The 27,213-nt window shown below is 44.5% G+C and overlaps 1 protein-coding gene and 1 long non-coding RNA gene across 2 annotated transcripts; both read left to right on the top strand.

Moving 5' to 3' along the window:
* Positions 1-382: 382 nt before the first annotated feature.
* Positions 383-24,494, top strand: HECA (hdc homolog, cell cycle regulator; the record flags this gene model as incomplete). The annotated part of the gene is made up of 4 exons (XM_082481444.1): positions 383-617; positions 15,369-16,409; positions 19,531-19,685; positions 22,415-24,494. 4 exons carry the CDS (start codon positions 383-385, stop codon positions 22,577-22,579), a joined length of 1,596 nt encoding a protein of 531 aa, XP_082337570.1. The 3' UTR covers positions 22,580-24,494.
* A 276-nt stretch (positions 24,495-24,770) lies between these two features.
* Positions 24,771-26,807, top strand: LOC309670134. Its single transcript, XR_014268970.1, has 2 exons — positions 24,771-25,598; positions 26,561-26,807. It is a non-coding gene; the product is annotated as an uncharacterized lncRNA (long non-coding RNA).
* Positions 26,808-27,213: the final 406 nt, after the last annotated feature.

The raw sequence follows: 27,213 nt of genomic DNA, 5'->3' as shown, positions 1-27,213 counted from the left end.
CTCCGCGCCACCGGCGGGAGCGGGGCTTTCCCCCTCCCGATAAGCCCCTCCCGCTCCCCCCGCCTGGCTCAGCCCCGTCGCCCCCCCCCCCGCAACGCGCTCCGCTTCCCGCTGCCGCCAGCGCCCGCGCCTGCTCCGGGAGGAAGCGGGGCGGCGGCGGGCGGCCGAGCGGGACACGCCTTTCGCCCTCCCCGTCCCGGCTCCCCCCTCACTTCCCCCCCCTTCCCGGGCCCCGCCGCCCACCGCGGGCGCGGCGCAGCGCAGCGCAGCGCGGCCGCCGCGGCCCCGCCATGAGCCGGAGGTAGCGGCGGCGGCGCCTTCCGCAGCCGCCGCCGCCCGCCCGCCCGCCCGCCCCGCCGCGGCGGCGGCGGCCGGGCCCGCGATGCCGAACCAGAAGGGCGGCAAGGGCAAGAAGAACAAGCGCGCCAACAGCAGCGGCGACGAGCAGGAGAACGGGGCGGCTGCGGGCGGCGGAGCCGCGGCGGCGGCGGGCGGCGGCGCCGCGGCTGGCGGCGGAGCCGGAGCGGCGGCGGGCGGCGGCGGCGGCGGCGGGGCGGGCAGCGGAGCGGGCGGCGCGGCGGCGGCGGGCGGCTCGGCGCCCGGAGACGTCAAGAGCGGTGAGCGGCGGAGCCGGGCCCCGCGGCCTCCCGCGGGCCGCCGGTGGCGCAGGCGGCGGCCGGGGGGGGCGTGTGGGAGGCGCGGGGTGGGGGGGGCCCGGCGGGAGGGGATGTGCGGGCGGGCGCCCGGGGGCGGTGGCGGGGCTGGGGGAGGAACGGGGCGGGTCCCGGCTGCCGGCGGGGACAGGGGCGAGCCCCGCGGGGCGCCGCCCGGGGCCCTGCGCGGCCGCTGCTGCCGCCGGCATCTCCCCGGAACGGGCGGCGGGGCGGGGAAGGGGTGGGGGGTGGGCTACTCGCCGGGGCGTCCCCCCGCCCGGTGACCCGCTGGAAGGTGGAGGGCCTCCGCGGCCGCGGTGGGAGCTCGGCGGCCCCGCAGCGTTCGGCTGCCGTAGCTGCGGGCCGGCGGGGGCGGGGGCCGGGGCCGGGGCCGGGGGGGGCCGCCCGGCCGGGATGGCGGTGAGCGGGGCAGAGCGCATCCCCGGCGGCGGGCGGGAGGTGCAGCGCCCACCGGCTCCGGCCGCGTCTGGGTTTATTCAGTGCCGAGTTGAAAAATCCCGACTTTTATTTCAGCACAATTAAAAATGGAGTCCTACTTTTGGGTCCGGTTTGTTCGTCGTTTTACAGCAGTTGGGTTTGTCAGGGTAATGCGCTCACTTTTCATCGACCATTTTATGCTGCCTTTGGTTGGGTGGGTTGGTTTGGGGTTCAGAGCAGTTTTTGGTAAGGTGTATTCTTGCAGAAACTCGCACTGCCATCCGCGTTTGGAGACAGTCTTGCTGCAAAATGGTATTTCAGCTTAAAGCTAAAGGTGGGCTGGCATTTTATTACACTTTTTGCTAAGCCCAAAATCCCCATCTCTTAGGTCTGCTGCTAGATTTGCAAACTGCGGCGCAGGCTCTTTACTCTTGACTTTTTTTCCCCTCCCAAGTTGGACTTCAGCTTTTTACTCTCCATGCTTTGGAAAAAAACGGGAGGGTAGCTGCAACTGGTTTTATGCTTTGTGGCAGTAGTTTTGCCTGGCTGCTGTTAGCCAAAGGTAGTTCCAAGAATCTTACTTCAGTTTTCAAGATGTCTGATGCCCGTGTATTATTTAATGGAAACTTTCCCTTAAAAATATTAGCAATTAATTGAAAATCACTTCAGCTTGCAAGGTCTTTGCCAGACTGCTTTTATAAGAGTATTACTTACTCCAGAGAGTTATGGAGAATGCTTAGAATTTCCTTTTTGGGTTTGGGGGTTGGTTGTTTTATTTTTTTTTTTTTTTGACTGTTTGTTTTAAGTCAGTGAAGAAGGAAAAAAAAAAGAGGAAAGATTAACAGGAGTTAGAGAATTTCTAGAGCGTTTTTATCATAACTTCAGTCCAGTGATTATAGTCTGTGGCACATCCGCTTTGCAGGTGGTGTCTCGTCCTTGACACTGTTGCCTTTTATTTAGTTTTTGAGGTGCGGAGAAGCAGTATTTCCAAGTTTTTTCTCTCAAGCCCAAGTGAAAGCAGAGGTGCGCTTCTGGTGTCGTTGTTTTGCATGGGGATAATGAAGCATTGTGTCTTGCGGAGATGCCACGGAAGGTGATGCCAATGAGCACCAGTAGCAGTACAGCTTGCTAGCTGGACAGGTTGTCAGTCTTCTTCAGCTATAAGACTGTCGTCGTCCCCCCCCCCGCCCCGGGTGCCTTATGTATCCTTCCCCTGTGCTGGCCAGCTTTCTCGCAAGTTGGGGCTGCCTTTCCATATCACTTCAGTGGTCAGAAACATTCTCAACTCTTTTGTCAAATCCTCCTTCCCCCCCCCCCCCCCCCCCCCCCCAACAAAGGTACAGCATTGGCTTCGGCATTTGCTGTAAGTGGCTGGTCAACTACACCCGATCTTTGCCGTGACAGGATCATTGTGTCTCGTCATATCTTTCATTTCAGGTAATGATAAAGGCTGGAGGGGTAGATGTGGTTGCTAGCTTTATTTTACATCGACTACTGCCCATCAGATAATCCTGAGCTGGAAGTTTCGTAAATTATATTCTCACTGATAAATCCAAAGCTGTCAACAGTTTTGGTTCAGGAGATGAAAGGAGAAACTGCTCCTGTCGCGCTACAGAGCTGGGAATCCGGCTCTCCTGTGCAAGGAAAAGATTAGATGATGATAACGGATTCCCCCAAGTCTTCAAAACGGATGAATCTGAAATGAAGCTAGGTAGCATAGGCAGGGCCTCGGAGGCAAGTATCCCATTACTAGACTCAAGACGTTTGTGAGAGGCTGTACACTTAACGGTTACTTGGTCACTAAGCAGTTTATGGAGGACGCGGCCTGCTGCAGTGAGTTGTGAGGTTAATAGAGTTCTGCTGTACACGGTCAACTCTCGATTATTCATGGGAGATTATCTGGGTTGCGGATTAAGCGTGCTGGGTGCAGGGAAGGTCTTCGCTGCGCTGCTTTTGGACCGTGCAGCTGCATGCTGTGACTCGTGCTGCCCAGGCTCGCCGGTCCTGTGGGTGCCTTGTCCCTGGGCTCGCTCTTCTCTCCTGCATCGTCGCCCTGTGTTGTTCTAGAGTAATTTGCATGTGTCTGGTATTATCACTTTCCTACTCTATCTTTACCCCGGAAAACCGGTAGATGATCATAATAACAGAACCTGTTTTCTTTCAGTAATGTGGCAAGGCAGAAGTATGCAGAGATGAAAGCAGCATGTTGAATAACTGCAAAATTAACATTATCTGTGTAAACCTTGGCTTTGCATCATGATATCAGTAGGACAGTCTAATTACGCGGTCCCACCAGGACCCTGCTTCACTCAGGGAAGGGACAGTGGTTCAGATATTTATTTTTTTAAAGTCTTCACAGTTCATTACGTGATCCATGTGTTGTTTCTGCCTCTCATCCACGTGCCATAATGAAATAGAATTTTTAATTTCCTCTGGGCTTCTCTGTGCAGCTCTGACTAGTGGTCCCATGTAATATGGAACTGCCATTACAGCACCCCTTTACAGTGGAAAGGTGTTGTTCCCTTTTACACTTTGACAAATTTAGCTTCAATCCCTGCCCAATTTTCCCTTAGTATCAGCCAATTTTTGGCATGGTGTTTGAGAAAAGTAGGCTGATTTTTTTCCCCTGCCCCAAGAGGGTATCTGCTTATGCTTTTTTTTTTTGATGGTGTTTTAAATTTTTGCATGCAGAGCTCAAACTGCGATCGAAGGGTTCGAGGCTCCCGCATGGGAATCGGGAAGGTGGAGAGCGTAACCACTGACCAGACGTGGTGGCTTGTCTCCGTCTTGCACTGTAACTTTTCAGCAGGTATTGGGATGATGCCCACCAGGAGGGTTCACGTTCTGTAGCTGTGTCTTCCTTTCCTGTATCTCCTATCAGGCTAAGCAGGAATCCTATATATGATAGATTAATGTTTCTTGACCAGTGTGCATCCATTTTCTGCATTGAATGAGGCATAGGTCATGGGGAGAGGGGGGCATGGACTAATTTAACAGTATCGCAGGGCACAGGGAAACTGAAATGTCCTAGAAGGCCTCATTTCTTAGATTCCCTCTCTTCAGAGTGGTTGAATGATATTCCTAATCAGTTTTTAGTCTTCTAGCTAATTTTCTGGGTTACTTTTCTTAACCAAACTGGAAAATCTGAGCTGTCATCATGTAAAATTATACCAGCAGCTCCATGGGGTTGTGCGCTTTCCCCACTGACTCCAGCTTTGTGGATTACCAGCGTTCTCAATGGCAATAGTTGGTTACCTTCATCTGCAGGCATAAATGAGTGTGAGAGCGCAAGAAATTTTGGGGATGCTTTACCCTGAGCAGCAGCAGAGGAAAATCTACAGGGTTTACTTCAGATCTGAGGGCTCTGAGTGGCAAATTCCTTCTCTGTTTCTTCTTCTCTGAGCCTGGGTGCTCTTACACTGTCAGCTTCAGCTGTTTTATCCATTTATCCTATAAACATCTCTCTCTGGTCTCCACATACAGTTGTTTCTGACCCTAAAATTCTTTCTTCCATCCATTTTCTTTGTCTTATTTCCATTCTTGGTCTCATTGACCCGTAGACCCAAGTCCTCTTCCTCCTCCTGATTGTCGCTATCTTAGCATCTTGCTGCTTCATCCCCTTGTCCTTGTCATTCTAGTCTCTCCAGCGTTGGTGCTATGAGAAGATGAGAGAAAAGGAGAAGCTGGCTCTCCTTATCTGTGTTTATCTACCTGATCTACTTATCTACCCTTTAACGTGGGGTTCATTGTAGCCAGATAAATTAAACTTAAAAAAAATACGGCATGCCTGTCTCTAAATCACTGTCTTACGGTGTATTGGCCAGCTGTTTTAAGACCAGACTTTTTCCCCTCTGGCATAGGGGAGCCCCTAAACTGCGAAAGTGGGAGAGCTGGCGAGTTGGTGGGTTGTCAGGTGGAGTTGCCAGAGGTCAGATTTGTACAGGATCCCCAGGCATGACAGTCCTTCAAGGGGAAAAAAAAGACTGTGGGGAAGCTGGTGGAGGTGGTTGCTGTAGGTCTTACTAGAGGATGGTTTCCCAGGGCTGGAGTTCCTGCCGCAGCGGCCAAGTGGTTGTGCGAGCAGTGCCCACCACGCTGGCCGGACTCTGTGCTTGTCGGTGGTTACCTGGGTTTAAAATGGTGAGCTGTGCTTTTGCACACCCTTCACCTGGGTTTCACAAAATTGCAAGACTGATTTACTTTCAAATAAAAATGCTAATGTAGGACAAGTGTATGAAGAAGAACACCAGTCAGTGCAACAGTGACTAATGTATTGAAAGCTGTGACTGGCCAACAATTAAGATTTAAAAAAAAAAAAAAAAAAGAAAAAATTATATCCTGGAGGTGGGATAGTTAAAGAGGGCCAGAAAATTTGTCAGTGCAATATTTAATTTAAAAGTGTATTTTTAGAGCATGAATTGCTGTGGTATTTAAACGTGGATTAATATTTGCTGTCAAATGTTCCCTGCTGCATATAACATCCAGTTCCAGTTTGGCACTCGAGTGATGTTCAGTATTGGCACCTTCTTATTACTTAGCTTGAGGGAGTCCCATTGATATCAGTGAGACCACCTGGAAAATTAAGTTTCTATTCTGTTGCAGTGACTGCAAAATTTAATACCTATTAATTTTCTAAAGGAAAGCCATTTTGCTTCATAATTCCATTGAGGAGTTCTAACTGCGGAAATCAATTGAATGCAAATTTCACTGTCTCTATCAATGCAAATCGGATTCGAAAGGACTTTCATGTTAGTCTTAGGATTTTTAAAACTATGCAATTACATGCATTTGTAGCAAATGCAATTCGTGTTCTGCAAATCTTTGCAAATGGAATCATATCTATGGTATTACTGAATAAAATAAATACTATCTGTTCATGCAAGCAAGTACACACCCATTTCATTTTTTTTTTTAACAGTTATTTGCTATCAAAGTGGTTATTGGTGCCCTGACAGCATTCTGTGTTCATGTGATTAGTCATTTGCTCAAGTGTAGCGCTTGTATGAGTAAGGGTTAGGCTTGATGTTTATTAGGTTTCCTATGAGGAAATGCAGTTTTCGAACTCATTGCTTTGCTTTATCTGTACTCATCCCGCAACTTCCTCCCAGTGGTCTAACGAGTAGTGACAAAATGATTTCTAGTCCTTGGAGACATTTGTAAGTTTTCTTCAGCCTCGCTTACAGCCGTGCATATTGAGACATCCTTTTACGTTGAAGTGGCGTGATGACTGGCAGACGTCTGTCCTTCTGTGCTTCCTGCACCGTATGTGAGGGGAAAAAAATAGAGGTAAACTTTGCATCCAGCTCAGGGTAGAATACTTCAGCTAATCTTCAAGGCGGCTAAATTACAACAGCATTAGCAGGGCATGGGCTTTCTTTAAACAGTTTTGATAGAAATTCAAATAATTTCAGAGAGGCCTCTTGAAGCAGTAATCTAGTCACTGGAGTGGGTAATTCTGTTTTGAAAGCTTGCAGGATTTTGAGTGGAGCACTGGCATTTCCCAGTAGACTTCAGTGACATTTATCTTGAGAGCATTCCCTTGAACCTCTCTCTCTCTGTCTCTCCTGCAATGGTCGAGTCTATCGGTCCTCCTTCTGGGGCTTGAGAGGGATATTGCTGCTGTTGCTATCTCGAATGCCTGCTGGGAGAGGAGATAGCTTCGGTCAGAACCTGGCTATTGAGTGTGCCTGGCACTCCCCGTCTCCACTTCTGTGCTACTGATACCCATTTTGGGAGCAGCGTACAGCCGAGGTCTCTGTGTACTGCACAGATGCCAAAGATGGCACACGGGCAGGGCTGGGAGCCAGCACAGCACCGGGAGGGAGATGTCTATTGGAACCGACAGCTCCACGCTCGGGAGCTGCTGTCTTATGGAGATGCTCGGTACTGCAGCTAGGGTGGCTCCATCTCCCTTTTCCCACTGAATTTCCACCGGCTTCTTTAGCCTGGGAAATAAAAACACTGCCTATCATACTGAAACTTGAGAAGATAGGCTAATGACAAAAATATCCCTAGACTTGAAACTAAAAGAAGTGCTGATACCACTTGATTCAACCTTTTCTCCTTTTTCTCTTCCCTCCTTGTGCTTTTGGACTGGGTCTGGTGGCTATCTGGCTCTGAATCTGGGCAAGTCCAGCCTGTGGTGTTTACGTCTGTGCTTGGTATTAGGGCATCTACTGTTTGCCACAGTTATCTCCTTGTTCCCAGCATGAGTTGGAATTTGCCACTGAAAACTTGCTGGGGCCGGGTGCATTAGAGTCTGCTTTAGTTATTAGGATGTCTGTTTCTTGAAGCACCAGGGTTAGTTTTCTGTAACGTTTCAAGGTATTAAAAACTATTGGAAGGCTACGGGGAGAGAATTTAATGGTGGAAACGCTTTTCTGTGAGGATGATTCATGTGCAGACAAAGCAACAGCCAATGTTCAAAACACGTTAATGCCCACCAGTCTTGAAATAGCCACTAATCTCTGCGTTCACCATGACAGAGGTCGCCAGAAGAATCTACCCTACGCTGAGGAGTGCAAGGAGTCTTCCTGGCCTGGCCACGATTGCTTGTGGCATGCGGGACACATTGTCGCCTGACACCTGCTTAAGTCAACTCAGAATTCACATGAGAGCATCAGGAATGCATTGGCATTAGTTGTCCTGGTGCTGATACGGGTAGAGGCTCAGGCCTCTTCTCTTTGGTATGGTGAACTGGTGATAGTGATATTTTCAGTTGGATTGAGGGTATTACGGCACAAGCCAGGGCAAGATTTCTCCCATGCAGAGAGGGTCTGTTCATCCTAAACAAAAGCCAAAGCTGGTGACTGAGTTGTCCTCTCTCTGTGTTTGGACGACAGGTATTAAATGGAAAGAAGTTCACCAAGTTGGCTAGATGATAACTGTAGAGATTATGGTGACTTCCACAAGACCATGTGAATTCTCATGGTGGGTTTCAAGCAGCATAGGCAGTTGGTCCATCCTGCTGCTACTTCGTGCTTGGGGGTAGCACTGAGTTCCAGATTGGCAGGTAAGTGTCAATATGTAGGTGCTGGCATGTGGAAAGCTATCAGCCAGACTCGCATTGCGATGAGGGGTTGTCTGGAGTCAGTGGCCCTCCGAGGGTGATTCAGGTGAGTCTGCGCTGGGTGTCACTCCAGCCTGAGCTCTGTCTATTGCTCACTGAAGATGGACTGCTGGCATTGGCCTCTCTTACTAAGAGCGTAAGAGTGAGTCTTACGACACAGAAGAAAGCCTGTGTTTTAGGCAGCTTGCCAGGTACTGCTGTCTTTTTTTTTTTTTCCCCCTCCCTCCTGGAGAATGACTGGAAACTTTGATCTCGATCAGTCTGCAAAGATTGCTTAAGAAGTTTTGGAGACACACCGGTCATCAGTGAATGTTGTCAATATAAGCCCTGAGCCAAACTGTTGTGAAAGACTTCTCTTACTGTTTGTCGGCTGTTATTTGTTGTTGCTGCACTGAAGATCCAAGCCTGCCTTTTGGATCCACTTGTGAAATATTTTTTCCCATTGCATTCTTCCTGCCGCATTCAGGCTCTTAGGAAGGTGGCTGATCATTTCTGTATTGCTGTATTATTTGTACTGTTTAACCAGTTAACCGTATGGCAATACTGTTTTGTCACGTCTTGGTAATCTTTTGAATATTAGATCGTATTCCAAGGTTCTCCAAAGCAAACACGTTGGACAATTAATACAAGTTTTCCGTTCAGTCTGATTTGTTGTTGTGGTGGTTTATTTTCTACAGCTGCATTACAGTATTAGCACAATAATATTGTATGACTCCAATTAAAATAAAGCTACGCTGATGGCAGAGGAAATTCAGAAGATTCGTGCAGATGGTTGGTAGGGAGTAGCCTTCCACAGAAATGACTCAGCTCTGGTTCAAGCTGGCAGAGTGAACAATTCCTAGCTGTGTAGGGTTGTGAAGAGAGCACTGTTCACGGGAAAGCAGTGGTAGAGGTTAAAGCGCTTGATTTGCAAAGTAGGTGTCCCACAGGTACCCTTCTGGCCTAGGTAATGTGCTGGCAAGTAAAGTGTCCTTGGCGTAGATGATGAGATGCTAGAGTAATGGTAGACCAAAAGCAAGCCCTGGTAAGTGTCTTGCAGCCGAGCCAGTGCCAAGACCTTACTTTTTTTCAGATAATTTCTTTTTCCAGATCCCTACCAACCTACTGTCACCTGACAGTTGTTTTAAGGTGACAGTAGGGCTGCGTCTTCCAACAGGCACCACGTGTCTCTCTCCTCTGCCCCCAGCCTCAGATGTTTAACACCTCCCTTGAGCTTTACCAGCTATCGCAAGTCTGTGCGGTGAGCTGAAACCTACGCTGACGAGTATAGGAAATAATTATCTGTTTCTGTCCACTGACTGAAAAACTGTGGTGCTTAACACAATGGATAATGTGGGAACGTGGCAGGGAAAGAGCGAATTTTGCTTTAGGCATCCACATTGAGGACTTGGAACAAATGAGAGCAGTCACAAAACTGAAGCCGTGGAGTCATTGCATTTGGCTTGCTGGGTGCATCTTTGGTTTTATGATGGGTGTGTAAACAGAAGTAAACAACATTCTCCTCCATTTACTTCACCAGAGGGAAGTTGCTGTTGTTCTACTGCTTTCGTTTGGGCCATAAAATGGGAAGGGTGGTCTTCATATACCCTCTTTGTTTTTTATTAAAAAGTAGAAACCGGTTAATGTGTTTTTTTGTTGAAGGAAGTTTATTTCAACTGTCTTTTTTTATTCCTGTCTTTTATTGATGTTTATAAACCTGAACTGAAAAACTGAGAAAAAGCCAAACACCCAAACCAGCTTCCTTCCTTGCAGTCTTCTGTCATGTTCTCATTTTTGAAAGAAAGGTTAATTTTATGGTACTTCTGTCAAACATAAAACAATCTTGTTTAAACAATGAGCTATCTTTGTTCAAATGTACCTTTGTTTGGAATATTGTATGTTATTTCTGCTTTAGAGGACATTTATGTGCTGCCCCTTGCAATGAATTTCAGAATTACTGATCAAAATCACTACAGTGGAATATGAGAAAACATTTTTTTTTTTTGTGTGGAAACATAACTTGTGGAAAGAAGCAGCGTGCAATTGTAGTTGCAACTTGGCACCCTGTCTGTTACAGCCGTGCGCTTGTGTCTAAATGTCAAAGCCATTTTGCTACACAGGACTGCATGCTGTCTTGTTTTGTTCTCTTAGGCTGTGAAAACCATCTTGAAACTGAGAGGTAAAATAGTGGTACTTTTATGGTCATTTAGGCATTCTCTCAGAAGGGTGTGCTGGGTGAATGGATCTGCTCTGACACCTGGTAATCTTTCACAGAATCACAGAATGGTTTACGTTGGAAGGGACCTTAAAGGTCACCTAGGCCCAACCCCCCTGCCATGGGCAGGGACACCTCCCACTAGACCAGGTTGCTCAAAGCCCCATCCAGCCTGGCCTTGAACACTTCCAGGCAGGGGACTTCCACAACTTCTCTGGGCAGCCTGTTCCAGTGTCTCACCACCCTTACAGTAAAGAATGTCTTCAAAAATATCTAATTTAAATATGCCCTCTTCCAGTTTAAAACTGTTACCTTTTGTCCTATCGCTACACTCCCTGATTAAGAGTCCCTCCCTATCTTTCCTGTAGGCCCCCTTTAGGTACTAGAAGGCTGCTATAAGGTATTCCCTGAGTCTTCTCTTCTCTGGGCTGAACAACCCCAACTCTCTCAGCCTGTCCTCATAGGAGAGGTGCTCCAGCCCTTTGATCATCTTTGTGGCCCTCCTCTGGACATGCTCCAACAGGTCCATATCCTTCTTATGTTGGGGGCCCCAGAACTGGGCACAGTACTCCAGGTGGGGTCTCATGAGAGCAGAGCAGAATTCATTTTTCCTGAAGTTCAATTTCAAAACTTTGGAAACCAGAAATCTGTTCAGCTATTAGCTACTTGGAAGCAAATTATATTTAAGTGACAAACCAGCTTGGGGCTGCAGGTGCGGATGGCTAGTTTGGCCATGTTAATGTCTATTTACAACACCTTATTGTCTCTCTTGACTAATCTTTGTACTGTTATCATAAAACATTAAGGTGATGATTCTAGCTCTGACTTTTTGAAGAATAATCTCAAAATGCATTTCTAATTAATGGGAAATAGAAGGGCTTGATAAGAAGAATTTTTAAAGTTTTGTAATTCTGTAATAAGTGCTTTGTCTCATTTATAAAATGATGATTAAATAACCCAGAGCACTTTCAAGGGTGTGAATCGATGGGAAGAGCTCTTCACATTTGCTAATGTGGCTCCCATACTAAGTGATCTGAAGGCTGTCTCTTTTGCTTCTAAGGCATATCTGTTGCTGTGATCTGAGAAAGTTGCACAAAGGAATTGCTTTGTTTTCTGCTTCTCATTTATTCTTTATCTAGGACCATGTGGCATGATTATGTTTGGCAGGAGACACGAATGGAGGAAAATCTGCAAGGGATGTTCAGTCCTACACAATCTGTTTTGTATAGATAGACCTGCTGGAATTTGAAATATTAGGCAGAACCAAATGTTGGCTTGAGGTTTCTATACACTTTTCAGGTAGCGGAGGTTTTTGCTTTCTTAAATACGAGGATACTACAGAAGCAGTAGAACTTTCTACTGAGACAACTTTCGTTAGCCATGCTGGGCTCTTCAGTTTCTGTTGTGGAAATACCGCAGCGGCTTTATCAAGGCCTTCTCCAAATCAGCAGACTCCATAACAACAAACCTGTATCGGTGAAAGCAGGTGCTTTGACCGGCATGGCATTAACCGTGCTGTGGAGCATGGCAACATGGCAGAGAGACCTGTTGGTTTTCTAGAGCATTTCCTATGCTACTGCAGTGGCAGTAGTGAAGTTTCAGGTGAGTCCCCAGAAGAGGTGAGTAGGGACCAGCTTCTCCTCTTAGCAATGATGTTTTCCAAAGCATCTCAGTGCCACCACTTAACAATTCAGTAGAGTCTTTTGTGTGGGGGAAGGCTCGTTGCTTTCTTCCAGCTGCTCTAGACTCTAGATCTGCTTTTGCTATGGTGATTGTGTGATCAGCCAATTCACACTGAGTAGGCAGAAGATCAGATGAGGGAACGTCTGAAAACTTAGTAGTCATCTAGTTAACTTAAATGTTGAAAAGGACATTGCTGTCCAAACTCGAAGCTTTTTCTTGCTCGTAGTTATGCTACGTGGGAAGTTCCTCAGGTAACCCGGCATCTGTAATTTCTCAAGGAGAAGCTGGGGAAGATCCCATTCTGTAGTCCTTCGATTGACCAACCAGGGAAAAGGGGAAAAATTTGTTGAAAGTCACTTTTACAATAGCCTGTAGACACCCAGTACATGATCATAATCAAATAATTGTGGACACGTTCTGTGGAATACACTAGTTGTGGTGGGTTTTTTTTCTGTATTTCAGCCACTTATTTTATTAATTTCATTTTTTTGCCCACATAATGAAGAAGCTGTAAACTTCTCAGGGGGCTAGAAATCATACGTTTTTACATCCTAAACCATGTTCAAAGGCTAATCAAGGAAACGTTTTTCTTTTTTAGCCAGTTGTTCATCCATACTGGCGTAGTTAAGTGTGAAGTCTTTATTCTAAAGTGGAGATCTCTAGACATGCCTGTATAGTAACTTTCTCAGCGGTCGGCTATAATTATACCTGTGACTGTTAGAACATTTACACTCCGAAACACAGGGGGAGCATAAGTGGATTTTTGGCATGTTCTTTCTTACTGCCTCCTGGCAGTGGTGGAAAGGAATATGTACCAAAATAGATGAATACAGGAAATGCGTAAGTGAGAACTGTTCATATTGGTACCTCCAGTATCTTGCTGCACATCTGACTTCTGATGATTTGCCTTTAATGGTTTCAGTGTAACTGGCTTCTCTGAGATAAATTGCATAAGGATGCTATAATTGCAGACTATACTTTCAGACCCTAAATATGATGAAAGAATGACTAACAATGAAGAAAAACTTTGCAGAGATGCTTGGTGTGGCATAGGGTAACTTGAATGGAAGTCTGGGAGAATGGGTGGGAGAACTCTCTGAACTGGTGAACTGACAGATTTTGTTTCAGAGCAGATAAGTTATCATTCACTTTTGCTCTTGGCCAGTGATGTTATACTCAGTAATAAACAGTAAAAAACGTGGAGAAAAATTAGTCATTTGTAGCCAGTAAAATTCATGCTTCTCAAAGATATGTCAAAACTTCAATGTTCTTAGTGGCCTTTTCAGAGACCTGAGACAAATAGCAAGAATATGGGTGTCACAGGGATAGAAGGAACTTCCAAAGAGTCCTTAGGGAAAGCCTCTCTTACCTCTGTTCTCTCCAGTTTGGGAATTTGTTTTTAATGACTGAACAAGTCTGTATTTTGAAATTAAATAGGCTTTTTTTTTTTTTTTTTGCTTTAAGAGAATGTTATTGCGAATGTGCTTTGCTTGCAGTTTATAGGTGAGTCCCTGAAGGAAAGGTATTGCAGACAATTCTCCTTGCAACTGTGCTGCTTCTGGCATTAGAAATGGAGGAAGAAAAATGAGGTGCAGGATGTGGCAGCTTCCAGGGAACGGCTGAGGAAAATTTCCTCATGCTCTTTGTGCCCGTCTCTTCTGGGTAAATAATTCTTAAGAGCTACTGTAATCTTGCATTTACTGAAGATAGCCTTGAAGGTTTTGTTTGGTTATTTGTTTACAGCCTTTAACAAAAACTAGTTGGGAAGGGGCAAAACCACTATCACAGCAAAGATCTGTTGTTGTAAAGCATCTGGTTTGTGTATTGCTGCTGTAGGACAGGTGAGGGTGGGTAGCGTGTCTATTACTGACTTTTACTACATAAAAGTAACTGTAGCAGCATAAAACCTATCATCCCACTGCAAATTATGTTGTATTATTTGTGCTAGCAGTGACAAGGACGGGATTAAAAGCAATGCAACCGAGTGGTGTTTTTTTCCCTGCTTATCGGATAGAAATTTGAAGCCCCAAGGAAAAAAAACCCCACCTGGATCACGGCAGTCTCTCTCCGCAAGGCTCAGTGTACCTCTTTTGCAAGTCCTGGAGCTCTGGGTGAGACTGGGGAACTTCAGGGAGCCGTTTGCTCTGATTCACATGGGATGAGACAGCACTTGACCATGGAAGACCCCAAAGCAGCCTGCTAGTATTTGAATGCAGCAATTCAGAAGGTTAAAAGGCAGCCTGCCAGCGCTGTTGGAGCGTAATTTTTGGTGAAGTGGAGGAAGTAGGAAGTCAGAAATACAGAGGAGAAATATTTGTAATACTTGAGTAAGCATCTAAAAACTTCATAATTAGAAACTCTTAAGATCCAAGAGAAACTCCAACTGAAAATTTCCTGTCCTTTCTGTGCCTCCCAGCTGCAACTGAGCAGCCAGAATTGGGAGTTGTGTGTAGTCTGTGGTACTTTGGTGAGGGAGGGGAAGACATCAACGGTCCATAAATGCAGAACACTTTTTGTAGAGCTTTTTTGTGTAGAAGCTGACATTGTTGCGGAGAGAATTGAAAGAAACTGTTCTTTGCTCAAGGATATGGCAAAGGCTGCTACTTTGCTGATAAAAGACAACGTGGCATTTGGTTTCTTGAACCTGTCTGTGTTGCAGAACTATTTCACGGAATCACGGAGTGAATTCCTTTGTGAAATTTAGCTATCCAGGAGGTCAGTGACGGTGGTATAGTTTATATTTGCCTGAGGAATGCAACAAAGGCCTTCTTCACTGTACTAGGAACATCAGCTGTTTGTCTTGCTTTTCAAAGTCCTCTGCCTCCTCCTTCTCTCCGTAGCTGTTGTCTCTCGCTCAGTCCCAAAGAAAAGATCAATTCCTGCCTCTCCCTGTGATCGCAGAGCGAGGCTGTATCGCCTACTTGTTTTTCAAACAAACATCTCTGTGTGTTCTCCCCATGTTGCCCCTCAGGCTTCAAAGCACCCCTTCAGAAACATCCACAAAGCTTTCTCCTTACTTCTTAAGGCCTTGCAACGGTGTCTGCGAACCCTTGAGGAGGGCTAATGCTGCTGAGGTGCTTTGGCTTTGAATATTAAACAAACTGTAATGTCATTTTGTTTCCTTGTTCCCTCATTTCTGTATCTCCTTTCACGTACTTCATTTTTTTTGGCAAAGACTGCTTTTTGCTCTGACCCAGAGCAAGTGCTTGTGGGCCCTTCGATAATACAGATCATGAGTAAGAGCTCGTGTACTTATTTGGCACAGTGTTTAAAGAAGTATCGTGATAAGCAGGCCATTAAGTTAATAATGTATCTGTTTTATCTTCCACAGAAGCCCCTTGTGCTACTCCGCTGATCTGTAGCTTTGGAAGGCCGGTGGACCTAGAGAAGGATGACTACCAGAAGGTTATATGCAACAACGAGCATTGTCCGTACAGCACGTGGATGCACCTTCAGTGCTTCTACGAGTGGGAAAGCAGCATTCTCGTCCAGTTCAATTGCATTGGCAGAGCCAGGAGCTGGAACGAAAAGCAGTGTCGCCAAAACATGTGGACAAAGAAGGGATATGACCTGGCTTTCCGCTTTTGCTCCTGTCGGTGCGGGCAGGGCCATTTAAAGAAGGACACTGACTGGTACCAGGTGAAGCGAATGCAGGATGACAAGAAGAAAAAATCAGTGTTGGAGAAGAGCACGGGAAGGGCAATGGCAGAGTCAGCAGAGGAGGCCAAAAAGGGCAGGCCGGCCAGCAAGCCGCAGAAGGGCTTGAGTAATGATCTCCAGCGAAGGCACTCAATGGACAGGCAGAACTCCCAGGAGAAGGGCGTCATGGGCGGCAGCTACGGCGTTCGTTCGCCTTGTGTCTCTCCCGGCCAGTCCCCACCCACTGGCTACTCTATTCTTGCCCCCACGCATTTCAGCGGCCCTCGTTCCTCGCGATACTTAGGAGAGTTTCTGAAGAACGCCATTCACCTGGAGCCCCATAAGAAGAACATGGCCGGTGGGGGCATGTTCAGGAACGCGCATTTTGATTACGGGGCAGCTGGCTTGCAAGCACATAGATCAGGACACTTTGATGCCCCTGTGCAGTTTTTGCGAAGGCTCGATCTATCTGAGCTGCTTACTCACATCCCCAGGCATAAATTGAATACTTTCCATGTGCGGATGGAAGACGATGCCCAGGTGGGCCAAGGGGAGGACCTTCGGAAGTTCATCCTTGCTGCTCTTAGTGCCAGCCACAGGAACGTTGTAAACTGTGCGCTATGCCACAGGGCGCTGCCAGTGTTTGAACAGTTTCCGCTGGTGGACGGGACCCTGTTCCTTAGCCCATCGAGACACGATGAGATTGAATATGATGTTCCCTGTCACCTTCAAGGTACAGGTTGTCTGTCGGTCATGCTAGGGTTCATTAAATGATGGAACTGCTTTTTGTGCCCTGTCCCCCCCATTATAGATTTTCATCCCGATTCTGCATTTTTAAGCAGTTCGGTAAAGCTTGAAGTCACATCCACATTAATCACATGGATCAGATTGAAACACTTAGAAGGAATTACAAAGAGCAAATCCCGCGTAGAAAGGTCCATGCCTTGTGTTTGGGTTTGCAACTAAGAGATTTCTCATCCTGTTTCTAGGTACACCATGGGAAGGTTTTTCCAGCCAATCTGGTCTGTTCTACAGCGTGTGTGTGCTGATTTATCTGTTTTGAGCTTTAGTCTAAGATATACATCAACCTTTTAAATTTAAGCATGCTGTGCTGCAGCATAGGTGGAAGTTATATTTGTACTAACAGTGAGGTGAGACGCCTCTCATCTGCTTTCAGGCTACAGAATATCAGTTTTGTTTTACAGTGAACTATTACTTTTTTATATGGAAAGGACTGTAGTCTGGCCTACGTCAACACCAGCCGGGAGAGGTTGGACGTAGTAAAAGTAAGCTTTTAATGTGGTGGGTTGAAGCAGCAATGGCGTAGTGAGGGTTTAAGATTTATTTCTAAACTCCCGCCTGCTTGGACTGCATCCCGATCATGTCGCAGCTCTGAGCTGAGTTGAGACCAAGGCATGTATTCATTTTCTTGTAGAGAAACACATGGATGTGGGCTAGGATGAGTTTTAGCTCTTCCTGAAAGCTGTGCCCCAGACTGAGTGATTAGGGTGTTACATAGCAAAACATGCCTGTCCTGCAGCCTGCTGGCAGCCAGCACGGCTAAAATAAGTCAGACAAAGTATTCATAGCTTGGTGTTCAAAAACATAGAATTATATGTTGAAAAGTGTTGGGAAGGCATTAACGAGACGTATATTAACATTTAATTTTCCCTTCTTTCAATAAAATTTGTTATATTCCATGCATGGTCATAATATGTGTTATGTAACATTCCTTTGCTCAGCAAACTGTATTTTTTTTTTTCTTTCCTTAAATCACTGTGCACTAAGTCACTAAACTGTATTCATGCTAAATTATCGTTTCTGTCTTGCCTAATGTACTTTAAGGAGAAAAAGTGATAGGCAAATATACCAGTTAAAAAAGCTCCAGGATAAACAGAATATATGTGTGTAAGATAACAATGCTTATTTGCTTTGGTGGGGAGGCATGCACATTGCGCTTGTGATTTTTACCAGTACTAATAGCTGGTTTTGTAATAGTGAACCTCATTGCTTGTTAACATTTGCCACTAAGAAAGAAACTGCCTTTTTTTTTTTTTTTTTAATTAATTGCTCCTTACCCATTGGAAGATACATCCGAAAAACTTGCTCAGACAAGACGGTATGAATAATTAATTGTTAACATTTTTACCTCCTTGTCCTGGGTAAAATGGTTTATTGTCAGAAGTATTATTTGAAATGAAATTAAGCTTGCAAGGTGCTGTTCCAGGGTGTTATTTTCTCTTCAGTGCAGAAAATCACTTCTTTTATTTCGGGCATGTTTAAGATATCTAAGTGCCTCATTTCCTATATAGCAAGGATCCTAAAAATTAAGTGGTGGGGGAATGCAGTATTTTAATGTGCGGGAACAGTGCAGGAAAATTATTTTATCTTCCTGCACAAGACAAAACTTCTGTGCGTGGAATTATTTGAACGTCTCCAATCTTGACTGTTCACTTTAGGAAGTTTGTTATATTTGCACTTTAGTCTCATCACGTCACATTTTCTAGAGCTGAAAACACCAATTTGGAATAACTCAATTTTTACCAGCTCATACTAGCAACTTTATTTTGTATTTTTGTTATACATACTTTAAGAAGAATCTGATTTTTTCCTCTCATTGTTCTAAAATAGCTGGCTTAAAAAACAAAGTAACTTAAAAACCAAAACATTAATTTTGAAACTGTCTGTTATGGACTAATCATGAATTGTTAATATTTTATTCCCTTTTATCTAGAAGAGGTGCAAGATGTGTGTGTTCATTAAATTACAGGTTGTGATGTGTTCAGTACTCTGATGCTAAAGAGCACAAATTGCAATCCAAAATAAACGCATATCATATGCAGTCCTGTTTTGCAGCTGATCTGTAACTGCACTACTTCTTAGCTTTGTCTTATATAGCAGTGCAAAATATGGTATATTACAGAATTAGTACTCTGTGTCAGCCCACTTTTAATAGCCCACTATTACCCCAGAAATCGATTCAGTTACTACAAATTGGGTGTAATCTAGATGCCAGATCTTTGTAATTTGTGTAGAGTGTTTTGTTTTCTGTGAAATTTGCATCTTGGATTTTGCATTGTTGAGTTTAGTCACATTTACATAGTGGAAATACTTCGTTTTCAGGTCTGAGCTGCTTAATTTTTATGGAAGTCAATAGAACTCAGGTTTTGAAAGTCACTGTGTGTACAGAGCCTAAGGTCACGATAGAGCTCGACAGATTTGTAGTTCTGAATGGCATGTTGAAGTCTGTGTCTGTGCAATGTATAATGTTTTTAAATATACTTACTGTTAATGAAGGGTCAGGAAAAAGTACATGAAAGAAAGTTGCTGTTCTGGCTGTTACATTTTTCCATGAGAAATACTGGGTCCTTAGTTCCCTCTTTGCTGGAAGATTTTGGCAAGTTGTTAAATGAATCTGTACGCAGCTTGCTAATAAGCTTCAACACTTCTCCACTTCTTCTGTCAGGTGGGGATGAAGCTAGGGTACCATCCTGGTTTTGGAGGCACTGTAGCTGATCATATGGCTTAACCTGGCATCTGCTCACTGAGCTTCAGCAACTCCTTTTATAAAATATTTTGCTAAGGTCTACCAGCAAATGGAGGGAGGGAAGGTGGGCATGGGTGATGACTAATTCCTCAGTTTTGCATCTGTGGAAAATAGCTTCAGTCAAGCCCTATGTATTTCTCATAGAGAATTTTTTTTTTAATGTATCATTCACCCTTTTCTTTAAAAAGAAAAAAAAAATATAATAAGGTGCGATTTGTACCAGTAAAGGGCAGATAACACATTGCAGAAAATGTCTGTTTTAATCTTCTGTTCTAGTCTCCTTAAGAAGTGTCTTTCCTGTCCACAGGAAGGCTTATGCACCTCTATGCTGTTTGTGTAGACTGCTTAGAAGGGGTTCACAAAATTATCTGCATTAAGTGCAAGTCCCGATGGGATGGAAGCTGGCATCAGCTGGGAACTATGTATACCTACGATATTCTGGCAGCATCTCCCTGTTGTCAGGTTAGTACCGTACGTAAATAAGAGTCATTAAGGTGAAATTCCAACCGGTGATAAATAAAGCCAAGGTTTGTGTATCCCTTCTCCCTTCCCTTCTTCCATCCTTCTTTTCCAGCCTGTACCTATGAGTGCAATACAAGAAAGCTGACTGAGTCCCTGTCCCTTTGTCTTAACTTATGAGGCACAACAGCCTACAGCTAAACAGAAGCCAATGCCATGGTCAGTGGTTAATACTTAGGTTTCCAAATAAAGCCCTTTTAAGTGCATCCACAATTAAATCTGCTGCTTGGCATGCTCCCTAGCAAGTGTCTTTGGCATCACATATAATTCCAGTAGTAACAATTGTCTGCTAAAAATGTGCATTATGTGTATTCAAGGTTCTTTTAGTTGCTTGAATTGTTTTATCATAAGATAATTGTAGCAAAAAAGGCAAGGGAACGGAAAGGTCAAGAGAGTCTTTGTGCTTGGAGATTACCCAGCTCTCCTTAATCTCTGCTGTGACTGACTCAGGTGATGGCACTCCACCACAGCCTGAAGCAGATGATTGGTTTTCATTAAATGCTCACCTAATTTATACCTTGGGTGAGAAAGATCCAAGGCCCGGGGTTACTCCAGAGTAGACACACGCCTGAGGCAGCGGGGTCATCAGCATCCAAGAGAATTTTCCATGTGATGGGCAGAGCACTTTTGTTGTGCAGGTGGGGTAGACAGCCGTGGAAGAAGCATTTGTCTGGGAACGGCTCAGTGGTCCGCTCGGGATGCTCAGGAGCCGGCTGTTGCCTTCGGACAGGCAGGTGGTGTTAGTGGGTTCGGACAGGAGCTTCGCAGAGATGCCCTGGTTCAAACTGTGATCACTTCATGTTAATGTGGGTGCTTAAGAGCAATCTAAAACACAGCTTTGTCAATATGCGAAATGCCATTTTATTTTAAATTTAACATATTTACCGAAGCGCGTTGCTCAAAAGACAAGTGGTGTTGCTGCTACTGCTTAAAATAGTTATAACTGAAGACAGAGGTACTACCTCCAAATTTAGTACCTCTTGAGATCGTAACTTTTTTTAAAAAATAGGGACTTTTAAAGATAAAACACTGATGCTGACTTGCTAGCTCTGTAAAAGCCAGCCAATTTAAATCTGAATTGCTTCTGTTGAATGTACAAGACAAGAATTAAGGTCTCATTATACAAGAGCCTTAATTGTATGATTAATGGACAGTGTGACAGTACATGGTAAGTAATAGAACTGACTATGAAATCATTAGCTGCAGTGACTGTGATTGCCAGATAATACGCATTATTGTTTCACCGTGATTGTTACAGATGCTTCTGTGCATACAGAGGAATGGCATTTAAATACGGTATATAATTTAACTCTGAATTGCCTTGCTAATTTCTATTTTGAATAATTTCATACCTTATTTCAAAATATTTAATTGTACATCACAAATGTGCGTGCAGGATAACGAATTGCAGCCGCTGTCAGGTTACTAGCAGATAGCTGATGTACTGGACAGTAGCGAGGGGGAAAACAAGACCTTGGTTAAGAAAATCACACAAATCCGTGCCCTATTAGATTGTATTTCTTCGAATTTCTGCTTTTCAAGCAGAGCAGATGGCCGTGGAGGTGATGGTTTGTTCCTTTTTGAGTCTTGTCTCAACAGTAATAGTACTTTAATAATTCCTTCCTCTTCTCATCCCAGGAAAATTCCTTAAATCAAGATTGCCATAGAAAAACATTTCTTGTTCTTTTCAGTGACGAGCTGAAGCTTTCATTAGCCTATTGGGCTGCGAGGTCGAGCTACGGTACAGCTCTGGCCCTGGCTGCTCATTTCCCACCTTTACTCTGAAACTCCTTTATGGTCGCAAATCCCTTCTGCTTCTCTTGAGTATTTCAGACGGCCTGATGGGCTTTCGCACCGCCTGTTGCTTTCTTTACATCAAATGGGCTGGGTTTCTCAGCTAGCTTTCTTCTGAAGACTTACTTTTTTTTGTTACTGCTGAACATCAGTAGCTCTGCCTGTCCTCCCCCTTGACCTTTAATTATTTCTCATATCCACCCCATTAATGTTGGTCCTATCTTGGTTAGATTTTGTAGAATGGCTTGTGTGCTTGGAGTGATGTTTAGTTTGTATAACCCGATATGTATTATAAATGTTTAAACAGATACCTAAAGTGATACAATACCATGCCATGCCGATAAAGTAGATCGAGTTATACATTTGTTAAACCAAAAGATTAAAGTGCCGATATCTTTCATAGACAGATCATGTTCAAACATCAGCCTAAGCGGTTGATTTGCATGGCACAAGTATAAAATTTCTCTCTTCTCTTCAGGGATTCATTTATGATTTATTGAGACAGCATTTCTTGTGCTGGGCATTGAGGAATCGGTTCAGAGATTAATCAACACAAAGCAATCGTGTCTGTATGTACACTTGGAAATTCTCTACCTCCCGTCAGTCAGAGTGGGAGGTAGCTGACTCTCCAGAACTTGGTGGTGGTGTATCACGTGGAAAACATTGTGTATGCCTGCAAGTTACCAGTCCGGGTGAGGAATGTCCTTACCGGTATACCCCGTTAGTGCCAGTTTCCTGACTTGCCCCCTCTCCTGCCGGGGAGGGGAGGGCAGGGCAGGGGGCTGCCTGTGATGCTCTCTTTTTCAGAGGTGAAGAGCGGAGGTGAATTTGGTTATTTCAAAAGGGTTTCTTTTGTTTGTTTCTTTGTTTTTTTACAGGCTCGACTGAACTGTAAGCACTGTGGGAAGCCAGTAATAGATGTACGGATTGGCATGCAGTATTTCTCTGAGTACAGCAACGTCCAGCAGTGTCCTCACTGTGGAAATCTAGACTACCACTTCGTGAAGCCATTTTCTTCATTTAAAGTTTTGGAGGCTTATTGACGAAAGCTTTGCTTTAGTAATAGCTATTTTATGGGTATTTCAACTTTATTACATATCTTTTTATAGGATTCATTCTGTGATGAAATTTAATTTCTTTTCTAACTGAAAGAGCAGCTTCTTTGTCTGTGTACATATTAATATGTATATATATATATGTTGTTAAAACCAGAATCCTCCCGACAAGATCTCTGTGAAGGTTGGAGGCAAGCCGATTTAATTGCCTTTGAATATATCCCGAGTGTGGGGTAAAGGCCAGCTAAAAATGATTTGGTTTTATTTTTTTTGTATAATTGTAATACAGGTTATAGGAAGGGTGTGGGGAGACATACAGGACAGAGAAATATGTCCGGTTGAAAAGTGGGTAATTGTGTAGGGTTGTCATCCCTCCAGCTTGGTGGAAATGGGAAATCCTGGGAAAGAAACCATCCCGTTACTGTTGAGTTCATTTAGCCTTTTGCATCGGTTCCCACGGGCCGCCAGTCGCCTCAGCGGGCTTTCTTTCCAATTTCCCGAGACGGGGTAAACTGAGGTATCGTGACAAGTGAATGTAAACGTATGCCAGAAAATGCAATCTTGAAAAGAATTATTTTTTTGTTTTTTGGCATAGCGTCTTCCTGCCGTGTGTGTTTTATGTGTGTTGCCCTCACTGACGGACCGTACGGCAACAGTGCTGCTTCCACCGGGGCTGCCATACGCCCAGCTGGGTCATCTGTTCATACCAAAACAAGCTGGAGATCTTAAAAGGCTTTATTTAAAGGTGTTTCTTCACAGACGTTTTAGGGAAGGAAGAGGCTGAGCGGAATGGAGATGTGTTTGTATATGTCTGCTGGGGCCGAGGCTTTGCTGCCTGCTGTGGGCTGGTGTCACTGGTGTGACTGGTGTGGAAGGAGGACCATGAAGTGGGATCTGGGCCGTCAGACCTGTAAGAGCTGAGAGGTACTGAGTACGAAACATAGCATCGCTTTTTAAAACAATTAATTGCTGCACCTTTGTCTTTCAAAATTGCATTAAGTCCAGGATCTAAAAACTTGGAGACTTTTTAAGAAAGCAAACTTAGTGTATTTACTTTCCACATGCCTCTGTGCTGTACATTATAGACTATGCATTAGGCAGTGAATTTGTATGAAAGGGCTTGGCCCTGTAGACTCTGCATTTGTCGTTTCTTGGTTCCCATTTCTCCCATCCTGAAATAAAATTTTTAAAATAGGTCATTAATCTCTTGCTTGGTTTCTCAAGCCAATTGAGATTTAGGGGAGGTTGGGTTTTGGGGTTTTTTTGTTGTTGGTTTTGTTTTTTTTTTTTTTCTTTTTTTTGTAGTGTATTTATGGAGTGTTTGTCCACTCGAGAGGTGAAGGTTATGTTTCTGTTTACAAGGTGGGATTATTTTTCGTTTCTTCTGAAGTTTTTTTGTTTTCCCAAATTAGAATATTTTTAAAGAGTATATCTGTTGAAATCATGATATAGAAAATGGCCCTGATACTCTGCCACCCTGGAAAAGAAAACAAAAAAGTCAGAAGCCAAAAAAGCTTTACATATGCTGGACTGAGAATTGTGCTTTCTGCTAAGTTAAGAAATTCATGTGCACATAAAACTCGAACTGAATATCCATCTTTCTCTGTGCATAAAGATGCCAAGTTCATGGTTTTATTTCCTGGCTGTCTTCACTGCAGAATTAGCTCCTTTTATCATTAGCCACTCTTTGAGTAATGCTTGAGCTGTGCAGAGGGCTTATGTTGGCACAGATGACGTACTGAGTGGTAATGTCCTTAGAAGCCAGCCAGCTCACATTAATGGTTTTCACATCTGGACTGTCTCTCTTACCGTTACACTGGTGATCTGCTGCTGGTCTGAAGGCTGTGGTAGCCTTCATCACGGGCACTGCCCTCCTCCTGTCCTCGCTCCTGTGCTTGGTTTTGGTCTGGAGAACATCCTTGGGGTTTTGTGCCGTTGTTCCCTGTTTGTGACAGGTTTGGGAAAACACCTGTTTCCTTTCTAGAGAGAATTATGGGAAGGAGCCTGGGAGACTTCTAACACTGTCCTGGCGTGGCTACCACAAACACCGAGCCCAGTTGCTGTGGGACCAGCACTGTAACCATTGCCCATAGGAGCAGGAGCTGGCCCAGCATGCCTGGGCTGGAAGACGGTGTCTAGCAGATAAAACCTGGTTATCTGTGCAGTGTAGACTTCCCTTATGGAGAACAATCAAATTACAATTTGAATTAACTCCTCAGGGAGGATGGGCCCTTTAGCTTCGATGGTGCGTTGAGGGTGGCTAACGAGGCTTGGGGTTATGTTGCCTGGCAGAACCAGACCGGAAAGGCAACGGCTAGACCGTTCCAGCGGCCTGAAATCGCACAGCAAAGGCAAAGCTCCTGTAAATGAAAAGGATACATCTGTAACTGTAGTGTTTGGTCTTGAGTGCTAGTCAGTCATGCCATGAATCTAGGGTGTTAGTTCCCACATGGTGTTGTGTACCCACTTTTTCATGGACTTGGGAAGGGGAGGTGTCGCTGTACAGTGCACATGGTGGGGGAGAAGTGGGATCTGGTCCTTCTAAAATACTTGTTCATTTGCTTTCCTTAGGGTAGCTTAATTTATAATTCTGTTCTTTAAGTGCTTAGATGCCTCTCCAGACATGTATGTGTGACAATCGAGAATGAGTAGACACGGAAAAAGGGAATTTGGCCAGCCTTAAAAACACAAGCCTATGAAAGGTTGTACAGTAGATTCAAGTCAAAACCAAGAATGCAGCAGAGAAAATGGGAAGGGGAAGCATATTTAAAGTCTTAACAATGACAAGGAGCTACGTACAAATCTTTCCAAGAAAACAATTAATTTTTCCATCAGCTTTTCAGTTTAATTCTGCTGGTGAGTCTTATCTACTGCTTGAGGAACTGCCTATTTTCTTGCAAAACACATCTCTCAACTGGAGGCTAGCAGCACGTGTAGCACTATAAAAATGATCCTCGATGGAAACCAGCTGAGCTACAGAAAGATTCCTCTGAACTTTCACTCCAAAGTAAATTGCCCTTAATTTGTAGAGAATGCTTTCCCTGCTTCTTGCTGGTACTGAAAACTGGTCTTGAGTTACTGCAAAACGTGGTATTTTTTGTAACGTGTATCAGATTCCAGTCGAGCAGTCAGGCCCGCCTGTTGGCCATGAGAGTTTCGGCTGGGCTTTGCCTAAGTAGAAGGGCTGAGGTAACTTCTTTGGGACCTAATGGCTACTTAAGAGGTTAAACTAGACTACGGTTGGTTTGCTGTCTGTCTTGGCGAGCACTGGATGTAGTCATGAGCTTTTAAATGTGTCAAAAGGGAAATAATTTCCCTAGCTAGAGCTGCTTGTTTTACCTGTTTGGCTAAAATTTACTTGTCATTACCTTTCATTTTTCTGATGCTGTGTGTTCTTTTTAATCTGGCCTGTGGTCAGATTAAATTCTGCCTGAAATATGTTTTGTAAACGAGAATAGAGTCCTCTGGATTTGGAGTTTCATTCTGCTCTTCTTAAGTGCACGATGCTCCTTGTAATAGTAATGGGGTCGCATGTGCAAATGCTTTTCTTTCCAGTAGTTAACCCTTTTCCATAGGAGAGGCTTGCGTTTAGATAGACTTCATATTTTTGGATGTGTAAAAATGAATTCATCCATCAGTAGGATGTTTAAAAGTAAATTTTGATAACCACAACTAACACAATGAGCGCCTTTTACATGCTGATGTGTAATTTGACATCTACCGAGGTGAACAGCCTGAAATTCTTGTTCTGTCTAATGCTGCGGAGTCATTAAAGTTACAGTGTTCTATAGCCAGCCCATAGACTATCCTATAGTCTATTTGCATTAACATCTCCAGTAGTGAGCAGTGTATTCATAATGAATTTAGTTGGGAAAATAGGGAATATTCCTACAAGGGAGGCATCTAACGCAATTTCTTTCTTTTTTCTTTTTTTTTTCCCCCTATGTACTCTTCATTTTGCTGTACCAGGTAATCGAGGACAAACATGTTGTTGTAAGGCCACTGGTGAGAAAACTCCTCAAAAGTATACTTGTCCATAAAGGTTTCTTGTTGAGACATTCTTGGATTGCACTTTTGCAGATGGAAGAATATGTACATAGCAAATGAATGTTGATGAAATTAAAATAATTGGTTATGATATCATTTGCGTGTGTTGTTAGAGAATATTTTGTTGTGACTTCTCTGTATTAAAAAGTAATAAATACCAGACAGCTAACAGTGTGGGTTCTTCTTTCCCCCTTCTCCTCTTGACTGGTTTCTTCCACCTGCTCTTTATAGAGAGACTTGCTGTAGTCACCTTAAATATTAAAGGGCACGCTCAAAACAGGTTTTCAGTGTCAGTTAAAATGAAGCTTTGATGTAGTCATTTTGAAGACTGCTATATGAAAAAGGGGGGTGGGGTGTGACTTCTTGCAAAACAGAAGTCCTGATCACTTTGTTGACATTGGAAATGCTCCTCCTGCAGCGTAGTGTGTCCTGCGGGAGCCGTTTCGGGAACACCCGTGTGCTGTGCCGGCTGTTGCCAGTGGGGATGAATAGGGGATGGAGTGCTGAATCCTTCACTTCTGGTTGAGTCTGTTAATGGAAATATGCCCTCTGGTGCCTGAGAAATACCAGAAGGG

This window comes from Vanellus vanellus (genome assembly GCF_965231255.1).
Source record: "Vanellus vanellus genome assembly, chromosome: 3".
Classification (NCBI taxonomy): domain Eukaryota; kingdom Metazoa; phylum Chordata; class Aves; order Charadriiformes; family Charadriidae; genus Vanellus; species Vanellus vanellus.
This window is presented reverse-complemented; position numbering and strand designations above follow the sequence as displayed.